Source organism: Solanum verrucosum, unplaced genomic scaffold, assembly GCF_900185275.1.
Source record: "Solanum verrucosum unplaced genomic scaffold, falcon-dt-bn FXZP01000289.1, whole genome shotgun sequence".
Lineage (NCBI taxonomy): Eukaryota > Viridiplantae > Streptophyta > Magnoliopsida > Solanales > Solanaceae > Solanum > Solanum verrucosum.
Window position 1 is genome coordinate 769,195 of NW_026020016.1, and position 12,147 is coordinate 781,341.

Genomic DNA, 12,147 nt, shown 5'->3' on the forward strand with positions numbered 1-12,147 from the left:
AAGTTAAATTATGTTAATTGCCTTCTTAACTTTAAAATATAATTACCTTATTTATTACCTAAAAAAGAAAACAAGTGAGGGTTCTCTTTTTTCTCCCTTTTTAAATATTTTTTTTAATTTAATTAAAAGTGTTTTATTTCTTTTCTTATCACACCTGCATTCTGTGATTCATTCTTTTGACATGTCAATAATATTTATACTTCATGTATGAGGTTTATCGATTTAAGGATTATCAAGGAAAAACTTCTGCCAAGAAGGGGTGTCTATTTGGGCACTAGCATAGTTGAAGTGCCGATTCAGAAGTTGGTGCCGGTAAACATATGATATTTGAGTCTAACTCAACTCTAAAAGCTAGCTTATGAGGGTATGATTTCTCAAGTCCATACAAGCAGACCACCATTCCATTCCACAATTAATGTGGGGCTTTTACCCACTCTAACACCCTCTTTATACTTAGGCCCAACTAGAGCCAACCGTAAGCCCAAACATGAATGAACCTGACTCTGATGGCACTCGGATTAACTCAACCCAAAAAGGTAGCTCATGAGGGGAAGATTGCCCAAATCAATTTAACCAGATCACCAATCCATTCCCCAAGCAATGTGGTGGTCTGTTTAAATGGACTTGGTAAATCCTTCCCTCAATAGCTAACTGTAACGACCTGATTCCATCATTAGGAAAAAACCAATGGGGAAAGAATTGGACCAGAAAAACTTTTGAGTAGTAACTTGAAATTTCCTAGCCTAGTCCAGATTTGGACGAAATCGGAGTCAGGCGAGTCTAGGGAAATCTGGTAATGAATGAAAAGTGTACTAATGAAATTGATTGCATGAGTAGATAGCTAAGACGTTAAGGAATTTGTACGAATTTACGGAATTAAATTCGGGCGAGTAAAACTCTCAAAACTGATCTTAGCGTGAACGAGTATGTTCTGAGTGTCATGGGCTGAAGGTGTGTTGTAAAGTGGGGGTTTGAAACTCTTAATTCGACTCACTGTTTTCGTGCAAGCCGCTGTGGCGGAATTATTTCCACCAGGGCGAGGCTGCTATAACGGGACACTACAAGAAAAGAGTAAAATTGTGACGGAATATTTGGAACGGAGAAGTCTGTCACAAATTGTCGCGGAATTTTGACAGATTTGTGACAGATTAATCTTATATAAATAAAAAATTTTAAAAGAATTTTTTTACCTACTAAAATTCTGATAGTGACGGATTTGTGACAGATTTATAACAAATATTTAATATAAGTTTTGTGACAGAGCATTTCCGTCACAAAATGATAGCAAATAAAACTAAATGAATATATGTCGTCACAAAATCATCACAAAAATTATGACGGATTTACATTCCGTCTCAATTTAATAAAAAGACAACAAATTATAAAATCTTTAACTTAATGAACCATTTTTTCCGCGAAAATTTTAAAAAATATTAGATCACCTTTTAACTTTCCCCCAAAATTTTCAACACTTTTAGTTTTCCCACCTTTAACTCCTTTACTCCATTAGAAAATTAGGGTTCAAGAGAGAAGTGAAAGAACTACAATGGGTGTTCTTCCTTTCTTCTACCTCTCACTCTTTCAACACTATAGTTGTGATTTTGAACTCATCTAAACTTTGATTCCGTTGCTATATTGCTCATAGGTATGAATCTTTTCCTTTCATTTTATCTACAATGAACAATATTTTGATTCTTTATATTCTTGCTGAGATTCGTCCCTATTTTTCTTGAATCGATGTTATAAAGTGAATATTTTTTAGTTTTTGATATTGGGTCCATTATACTCTTCACTATTATATAGCTCTTTTTTATGGGTATTCATCAAATTATTAAATTGGATCCTTTACCTAACTGATTTGGGTGTAAGTTTTAATTTTTTTTTATGTGTGTGTATTCATATGGGTTACCGTAGATTTACACATACAACAAGCTTTAGTGGAGGCATGTTGCCATTAGATTTTGTCATTGATGTGCTAAAATTCACAACTTTTTTGATGATTGGTATCTTCTCTATAGTGTTGTTATTCTTTCAATTTTTTTATATTTTTTATGTTTTTCTTGGACAGTAAACAAATTTGGAGTTGTCATTGCTGATCTAAAGTTCATATGTATGGTTGGTCTTAGCTTCAATTTTGATGAATTGCATTCTCTTGTTGCATTTATTAGGTCCTGTTAGATAACAAATTTTTTTTCGAAAAATATTTTTGGTTATAGATTAGAACGATTTGGTTGATTTTTGAAGGTGAATGTTTCAAATTTGAAGAACTGAAATTATTTCACTCACTTACAAAACTTCAACTTCTTTTTTTAAAGTCAAATGCATGTTCAAACACAATTTCAATTTTCAATACAATTTTTCAACTTCATGAATACTATTTTTTGTTTTCATATGTCAATCTGTTAATGACTAAACATCTATTTATTTGCTTGTTCCTAAAGAACAATGTAATTATGTATATTCTAAAGAGAAAAAAGAATCTTCATCAACTCGTGCTTTTAATTTATTAGAAAATACTCTCTTTTACATCAATTTTCATCTCATTCTCTTTTGTTCTATAAACTTTTTCAGGTAGTTCATTTATGTCCATTAGTTTCTGGAAGATTTCTACATTGGTGTTTCTATCATTGCTTAAGTTAGGTAAGAGGATAATTTACATCTTAAAGCATTTATTTTATGTGACCAAGTAGGATACAAAACATATTATCACATTTGCTAAAGGTTAGTTTCTTCTTCGTAGTAATTAAATCACTAAAAATGATATTGGTGGCGTACGAGTAGAATGAAGCTTATAAATTGAATACATCTTTGGCATATCTGTTTTTACATGATCACCTTGACATGTAGTATTATTTAAAATAAAATAGTACACTATTTCTAGTGTGCATTTAAATTGTACAACACTAACTACTATAACATTTGATGATTAACTGATTGTTTATGAATTTGAATTCATTATATTTTGCTACCTCTAGGTTCTAGTGTCATATAAAAATTAGTAGTCATCATGTAAGTTTTAACACATTTATTATTTGTGTTAGAGTATATAATATGAGTAACTCTGATCGTGAGTGGATGTATGTTAGAATACTGGATGATGGATTCATAAATCCAAAGTTTATTGATGGAGTTGAGAACTTTGTTGCATTTGCTAAAAGACATCCACAGTGCATGGATGGTGAGAAGTTAAGATGTCCTTGTAATCATCGTAAGTGTCGAAATAAAAATATTTTGGATGAGTTTACAGTTATGACACATCTAGGAACTTATGGCTTTGTACCGAATTATTATCATTGGTATCACCATGGAGAAAGTTATATTTCAAATCCAAGTGTGCTTAATGATCATCAAGAAGAAGCTTCTAGTGAAACCGTGAATCCTCAATCCCATAATGCATTCCGGTCATTGGTTTTTGATGTTGCTGGGCCTTCTTATAATGGTAACGTGAAAGAGGACCCAAATCCAACAACACAACATATTTATGATATGCTCAAAGCATCAGAACAAGAGATTTGGACGGGAAATCCACATGGACATACACAATTGTCTGTTGTTGCTCGTTTGTTGAATCTTAAGGCAGACATCATTTTTTGGAAAGGTTGTATGATGAGTTATGTCAGTTTATATCAGAGTTGATGCCAAGTGATAACAAAATGATCGATAGCTTCTATGGTACTAAAAAGCTAATGCGAGGATTAGGCTTGCTAGTCGAGAAGATTGATTGTTGCAAAAATGGATGTATGCTTTATTGGCGTGAGGACAATGAACTAATCAATTGCAAATTTTTCTCTCATCCTCGATTTAAGAGATCAAAACATCAACGTTCCAAGAAGAAAACTAATATTTCTTATAAGAAGATGTATTATTTTCCTTTAACTCCACGTCTACAAAGGTTGTATGCATCTAATGCAACAGCAAAACATATGAGATGGCATTCAGAGCATGAAAGAGATGGTGTCATGCGTCATCCCTCAGACTCTCCTGCTTGGAAACATTTTGATCAGACGTATCCACATTTTGCATCTGAAGTTAGAAATGTTAGATTGGGTTTGTCTACTGATGGGTTTCAACCATTTGGTCAATCAGGCCAACAATATTCCTCTTGGCTTGTGATAGTTACACCATATAATTTACCACCTTGAATGTGCATGAAGGATGAATACATGTTTTTATCTGTGATTATACCTGGTCCAAAAAATCCAAAACAGAAAATTGATGTCTTTTTGCAACCCCTCATTGAAGAGTTGAAAGAATTATGGGAGGTGGGAGTCCAAACATATGATGTTTCAAGTAAAAATAATTTTCAAATGCAAGTTGCATTGATGTGGACAATAAGTGATTTTCCAACGTACTCAATGTTGTCGGGTTGGAGTACAGCAGGAAAATTAGCTTGTCCTTATTGCATGAAAGATTCTGATGCTTTTTCACTATCCAATGGTAGAAAAGTCTCATGGTTTGACAATCACAGAAAGTTTTTACCACCAGATCATCCATGGCGAAAAAACAAAAAGTGGTTCAAGAAGGGTCAAATAGTACATAAGGTTGCATCTACTGAACAATCAGGTTTACAAATACTTAGGGAGATTGAGGATTTGGGACTCATGAAAGTGACAGAACTTGGTTCTGACAAGGTGAATGCAAGAATCTCAAAGAGTAGCTTATGTGGTTGGAAGAAAATAAGTATATTTTGGGACTTGCCTTACTGGAAAACAAATCTTATTAGGCATAACCTTGATGTGATGCACATAGAAAAAAATGTGTTTGATAACATTTTTAACACCATCATGAATGTCAAGGGAAAAACAAAAGACAATGCCAAATCTAGAGAAGATTTAAAAGTACTTTGCAATCGTCCAGAGTTGCATCAGGATGAAACTACTAAAAAGTACCCAAAAGCTTGTTACATGTTAGATGATAATGCCAAAAAAGTGCTTTGTAAGTGGTTGCAAGAGTTGAGATTTCCTGATGGTTATGTGTCTAACATGGGAAGATGTGTTGATATGAACAAGCTTAAACTCTTTGGTATGAAGAATCATGATTGTCATGTATTTATGCAACGGCTCATACCTATTGCATTTTGAGATTTGCTTCCACGAAATGTGTGGGAACCATTGACAGAGTTGAGTCTTTTTTTTAAGATCTCATTTCTACCGCAATAACTGAGGAACACATGAGACAATTAGAAAGAAATATTCCTCTCATCTTGACTAAGCTTGAGCGCATTTTTCCTCCAAGCTTCTGGGATTCTATGGAACATCTTCCCATCCATTTAGCTTATGAAGCATGTTTAGCAGGCCCAGTTCAAGAACGATGGATGTATCCATGTGAAAGGTAACTTAAGTTAATTATATATTATAAGATATATAAATATACTAGTGATACTATATTGACATACTTACATTATGTTTGAAGGAAACTCCATGGGGTGAAGTATGATATCAAAAATAAGAATAGAGTTGAAGGTTGTATACGCAACGCATGTTTGGTTAAAGAATCATCAACACTTTGTACGCACTACTTTAAGTTAGACATTTCGACAAGATATAGAAAAGTGCCACGAAATGCGGATGATGGTGGGGTTGGAGAGGACCATCCTGAAATGTTGTCTGTTTTCAAGCATGTTGGTCGTGGTTTTGGTAAAAAGAAAATAAGAAGGTTAGATGATAGAGAATATCATGCAGCTCGGACATATATTTTGTTGAATTGTGATGAAGTGAAACCATATATAAAGTAAGTTAATTACCATGATCTAAATATACATATTATTTACATTTGAAGTTATTGAACTAAATTAGCTTTTTTTTTCTTTAGAATTTTTTAGGATACCTTGAGACAAATACAACCATGTATTCAAGATAGTGAGATTGATGCTAAACTTGAAACAAAGTTTGCGTCTTGGTTTAATCAATATGTAAGTACTAATAGATCTAAATTAATCTCTACAGTAAATTCAATATAATCTTAATGTATTCCTAATTACTTATAATGTCAATAGGCACGTGATCCTTCATCCGGCATTACCAATCAATTCATGAAAGATCTTGCAGAAGGGCCCTTGCATAAGGTTCAACCCTTTAATGGATATGTTGTGAATAGTTACAAATTTCACACTGAAGAATACGGTTCAAATAAATCTACAATGAATAGTGGTATATGCATTAAGGGCTCTAGTCACAGTGCAGATGAGATCGATTATTATGGTATATTGACAGAAATTCTGCAGCTAGAGTATCATGCATTACCATTTAAGCGAACCGTATTATTTAAATGTTCTTGGTTTGATCCAACACCAAAACATGGTACAAGAGTACATCCACAATATAATCTTGTTGATGTTAATAGAAGAAGAACTTTTAATAAATATGAGCCATTTATTATGGCTGTGCAAGCTTCTCAGGTGTATTTTGAAACATATCCTTTAGTAAAGAGGACACAGAATGATTGGTTAGCTGTTTGTCAGATAAAGGCACGTTCAATTGTAGATGTTCCAAACATAGTAGAAAATCTCATACACTAAATGATCTATCTTTTCAAGAGGATAATAGTCAAATTCATGAAATTGATATTTGTGAAGATGAAACACCTTATATATTAAATGATCCGGATGGTGTTTTTATTGACATGGAGGAAGAGGAGGGAGAGAGGGAAGAGGAAGAGAGGGAGATGGAAGAAAATGATGAGGATAATGACAATGATGATGAGGAGGAGGATGATGTTGTTGATGGGAGGAAGAGGAGGAGGATGATGATGATGATGAGGATGAAGATGATGATGATGATGAGGATGACAATGAGGAAGGGAAAGAAGAATATGAACATCAAAACAAAAAGAGAAGAAAGTGTTGAGATTAATGTCACTTGAAGTTTTTAAATTTAGCTTCTCTATTAATCTAAAGTTGAATGTACTGTTTTATGCTACAAGTGATCTTCATTTTCTTAGTTTTGTTATTATATCTTGTGATTTGTATTGGGCATCTTATATTATATATCTACATAATGAACTAATATAATTTGAATGCTAGTTGATTTTTTTATCAAGAACTTTATTGCTGCAATTGTACAAGGTCTAGGTAATTAAAATTTAAGAATATGAGTGATATGCCATCATCAAATGCTGGTTCTCCTACTGGTCCTTGTACTCCAACCACTCCTAGTACTCCAGATGTCTCTATTGGGTCTCCTAGTTGCTCATCAATATCTGTTAGGTTGGTCATCTCAGTTGTAGCGGAAAAGTAAGAAATGATATTTTTATATACTTGATCTAATTTTTTCTAATTTAAGTATTATGAAATGTGTTATTTATTTTTAATTTTATTTCAGATTCGTTCCTAATGGTCATTCTATCTCGAAGACCATCACAGAAACATTCAAGGAAAAACAAGATGCTACTGGCTACTCATGGAAGGATGTCAGTCAATCAACTCGTAAATTTTACTAGCATGAATTTTTGGTAACTACTACTTTATATTTAAAATCTATAAGTAATTTATTTAATATATGTCTCTATGTGTTTATTTCACTAAGTAATTTTTTTTTCAGAAATCATATCAGTGGAATCCTACTGAGAATTCTATAATGGAACGTACATGGAATAAGGTGGCATCCACTTTATACTCCAAGAAAATGTATATTTGGCGAAAAGGTACAGTCAAACCTAATTTTGTTTTGGAGGATATTTGGAGAAGTTGGAAGACGCATTGGGCCTCTGATGAATGGATGGATAAATCTCGTATCGCCACTCGAAATCGATGTAGTGAGACTAGTGGACTAGGCACTGGTCCAAGCAAGCATACCGGTGGTTCTAGATCAACAGTGGAGCATACTATAAAATTGGTACCAAATTTAACACTTTCTATAATATATTTCTAATCTTATCTCTTATTTTAATATTAAACTCTGTTTTTTAGGCAGTAGAACAACGTCGTCCACCAAATTCGTGGGATATATTTAAGAAGTTGCATAAAAGAAAGGATGGAAGCTTTGTTGATGCCAAGTCTAAATGCATTAATGTAAGTTGTGTGTGCTGCTCTTCTTTAACCAAACATTGTAGGACTTATCCTTATTTTGTGAAGCTTTTGAAGAAGAAAAAGGTAGATTTTATGAAATTGTGTGTGTTGCTATTAAGAAGATTTGCTATAATTGTTTGTGTTGCTATTGAGCAAATTTTTGGGGCAGCTCTTTGTGCTGTTTTTGATTCAGATTTGAGCAGCTTTTTTATCATAGTTATGATCAGATGTTGTGCAGTTATTTGGGAAATTTTTTAATGCAATTTTGAAGCAGATTTTGTGCTATTGTGGATAGATTTTGTGCCTTTTTTGGGCAGATTTTGTGCCTTTTTTTTGTGGTAGATTTTGTGGCAGCTCTTTCTGCTGTTTTTGGTGCAAATTTGAGCAGATTTTTATCATAATTTTGACAATATGTTTTGTAGTTATTTGAGCAGTTTTTAATGCAATTTTGAAGTAGATTTTGTGCATTTTTTGATAGATTTTGTGCTGTTTTTGGGTAGATTTTGTGCTATTTTTTTGTGCAGATTTTTATCATACTTTTTTTATCAAATGTTGAGTAGTTATTTGGACAGTTATTAATGCAATTTGAAGCAAATTTTGTGCCTTTTTTTTATATATAGATTTTATGCCTTATTGGGGGCAGATTTTGTTCTGTTTAAAGAGTTTGTGTTGTATTTTGGGTGCATTTTTCTTACAGAGTTGCTAGAAGAAACTTAATATGCACATATTTGTGGAAAGCTTGAGTTTTTGATGGTTGATTGTTTGAAAATTTTCAGGATAAAATGGAGGTTGTCTTAGCTGCGGCTATTTCTAGCTCCTCAGATGATTCACAAGAAGTTCAAGAACTCGATATAAATCGCTTATACTTTGATGTTGTGGGTGGAGAAAAAAAACGACGTGTGTATGATTTAGGCTCTCAAGGTTTGGCGTTGTATCAAGATCAAAATTCTGTCACTTCGCGCAATTTACATGCGGTGTCTGATGATGTTGCTGAAGAGCGCATTAAACTACTTGAGAAAGAAGTGTTGCATATGAGAGAAAATCAAGAGAGAATTCTTCAAGAACGTTTAGAGGCAGATGTGCAATAACGAGTAGAGCATGAGGTCTCGCGTTTGAGGCAACAAAGTGATGATCGATTCAAGTCTATGGAGGAACGATGGTCTCGCATGATGAGCGAGATGGCGTTATCCTCACGCTCATCTAGTAATCCTTCTCCTTAATAGGAAATGACCAAATGTTTATGTGTTTAAATATTTGTCCACTTTTGCTTATTGAAGTTGTGCTTTGACATGTTTTAACTTCTTAATTTTATATTATAAATCTAATATTATGTTTGTTATATCATGGTGGTTAATTATTTTTATATTTTTGACTAATTTACTATATATATATATAAATAATAATTGTCCAATACTATATATAACAATTATTATTTATTAAATTAAAATCAAATTTGTGACGGATTTAATCTGTCACAATTAATTCTAAATTTGTTACTAATATCAACAAGAGAGCAATTTTGTGACAAAATATTCCATCACAATTTACTAGTAACGAAATATTCTGTCACAAATATCGTGAATATATTTAGAAATTTGTTACAGAAACTATTCCGTCACTATTTTGTAATGGAATATTCGGTCAAAAATTTTGTCTCAAATTTGTGACAGAATTTAAGTCAAATACAAGGATTTATATTGTCACCGTCAGGTCTGTCACTATGCCGTCACAATAATTTTGTGACGGAATTGAAATCCGTCACAATGAATTTATGACCCCAGGTTCTGGGACGTCCATTTTTCGGTCACAATTCCGTCACAAATGTAAATTTGTGACGGATTTGTGACAGAATCATCTGTCACAATTTTGCTATTTTCTTGTAGTGGGATGACGTCCGCTGTGGCGGGACAATTGCGATTTAAGTTAGAAATAAATCCCAAAATCATTTTATTATGCAAGTTTCAACTTTGAGAGCTAGGAGACAACCCCAGACAAGTTCTTAACTGTTTTTAACCATTCTTAAGGCTAAATGCATGGTTTTTACTCCCCAAATTCATGTTTTGATCCGTAGAATATAAATTCGTGGGTGATTATCGATGTAAGAGGGTTTTGATATGAAAATTATGGTGGAAAAAGCCCTAATCTGGGTATGAGGGTCAAGGGTTTGATCTAGGATTGATATCATTGATTAGAATCCAGGTAATTGGGTCTTATTTATTGATCCTCATATTATTATGATTATTTGTACACCAAGAAATAGCGGAAAGAATCCGGAAGGGGAAGAATAATGTTTCTTAGGAGATTCAAGCTTTGTTCGAGATAAGTGATGATTGTGATTTCATGTTGTGTTATATATGTTTGTACTTGCTTCATTATAATGCATGCATGTATGCAAATGTTGCGTTATTGATCACACTAATCGTGAATGAAGATAATTGAATAATTGAATGCCATGAATCATGACCTTGTTGTATGATTATGAGAATGTCCTTGTGATTGTGATTGTGGCTTGTTGAATGGATCGGGTGTTACGTTCCGACACACTAACTGGATCGGTTGCCACGTACTGACATAAACATTGGAACAGGTGTCATGATCCGACACACTAACTGGGATCGGTTGCCACGTACTGGCAGAAACATTAGAATGAGTGTCACTATCTGACACACTAACTTGGATTGGGTACTACGTACCGGTACACTAACAATTTGGGTATGAGTTCCATGAGAGGACCATTGAATTGTGTTGTGTATCTACTTGTGATGATTACGTTCATATCTAATGATGATTGATATTGAAAGACTGCATGTTGCTCTAAAATGAAAACCAATGTGTATTATTGAGAACGTGGAATGCTACATTGATCTTGAAAAGATGACTAACATTATATATGTTTGATGTATGTTTGTTTTATAATGTTGTGGTTACTTGCATGTGTTTCACTTATTGGGATAGCTACATGATCCTACCAATACACTGTGGTTGTGTACTGATACATCACTTGCTTGTTCTTTGTTCAGTACATGGCATCTTCAGGCGGCTATTGATAGACCCTAGCTAGGTGACTATTAAGCGTGACCGGATTCAAGGGTGAGCCAGTTTTTTCAGGCTGCCATGGATCTCTCTTGTTTAAGTCCACCCTTTTCGGACTTAGACTATTTGTTTAAGGTGTTTTGTTTAGCTTCGGGATTGTACCCCTTGTTCTTAGACTTGTCGTTAGTAGAGTTTTAGTACAATGACTTTCAGGTTCTAGGGGTTGTTCTTCCGCATTAGTTTGGATAATTTATTTAAACCTTTGGAGTTTATGGGATCTCCGTATTTCTTTGATCATTTAAACCTGCTTCCGTATCTTTAAATGTGTAGTATTTGGTTAAGTTGTTAGTTTAGGTTCTAGTAATGGTTCTCCCACCGGAGTTAGTGTGAGTGCCAATCACGACGGTCTGAGTCGTGACAAAGTTGGTATCAGAGCCTAGGTTCATTGATCTAATTGTACCAAAATGAGTCTAGTAGAGTCTTGTGGAACGGTACGAAGACTTTCGTACTTTTCTTCAAGAGGCTTTAGGAATTTAGGAAAAAACTCATTTCTTTCTACTTCTTCGTGCTATGACTTGAATCCAATTGGTATCTGGGTGATACAAATTGATATCTTTCCTCCTTCACTCTATGATCCGAACTAGAGCAATAAAAGTGGTAACACCATCACTAGCAAGAGAGGATGTGTATAAACTACCGACAGTTGAATAAGGTCACCATTCAGAACAATTATCTGCTTCCTCAAATAGATGATTTTCTGACAAGTTGCAGGGTGCATCAGTTTGCTCTAAGATTGATCTAAGGTCTGGCTTTCATTAGTTAAAGATTAGGCTTGAGGATATACCAAAAATGACATTTAGGACCTGCTATGGGCACTACGAGTTTTTAGTTATGTCGTTTGGGTTGACAAATGTGTCTGCAACTTTTGTGAATTTGATGAATGGTGTGTTTAAACTATTTCTTAATTCGTTTGTTATAGTGTTTATTGATGACATTTTGGTTTATTCGAAAAGTGAGGAAGGCATGCCGGCCATCCTCGTATTATTTTGGCTGTTCTTGGGAAACAAAAAATATATGCAAAATTTTCTAAATGTGAATTTTGGTTGACT

General features: G+C 33.8%; 1 protein-coding gene and 1 long non-coding RNA gene across 2 annotated transcripts; both read left to right on the forward strand.

Annotated features, from left to right (window-relative positions):
* Positions 1-5,541: 5,541 nt before the first annotated feature.
* LOC125820926 (uncharacterized) lies at positions 5,542-6,405 on the forward strand. Its single transcript, XR_007442551.1, has 3 exons — positions 5,542-5,730; positions 5,812-5,911; positions 5,996-6,405. It is a non-coding gene; the product is annotated as an uncharacterized LOC125820926 (long non-coding RNA).
* A 1,506-nt stretch (positions 6,406-7,911) lies between these two features.
* Positions 7,912-9,361, forward strand: LOC125820922 (uncharacterized). The gene is made up of 2 exons (XM_049500349.1): positions 7,912-8,008; positions 8,782-9,361. The coding sequence occupies exon 2, from the start codon at positions 8,788-8,790 to the stop codon at positions 9,091-9,093; it is 306 nt and encodes a 101-aa protein (XP_049356306.1). The 5' UTR covers positions 7,912-8,008; positions 8,782-8,787; the 3' UTR covers positions 9,094-9,361.
* Positions 9,362-12,147: the final 2,786 nt, after the last annotated feature.

Coding starts and splice junctions, on each gene's coding strand:
- LOC125820922 (XM_049500349.1), top strand. CDS start 8,788: ATGGAGGTTGTCTTAGCTGCGGCTATTTCTAGCTCCTCAGATGATTCA.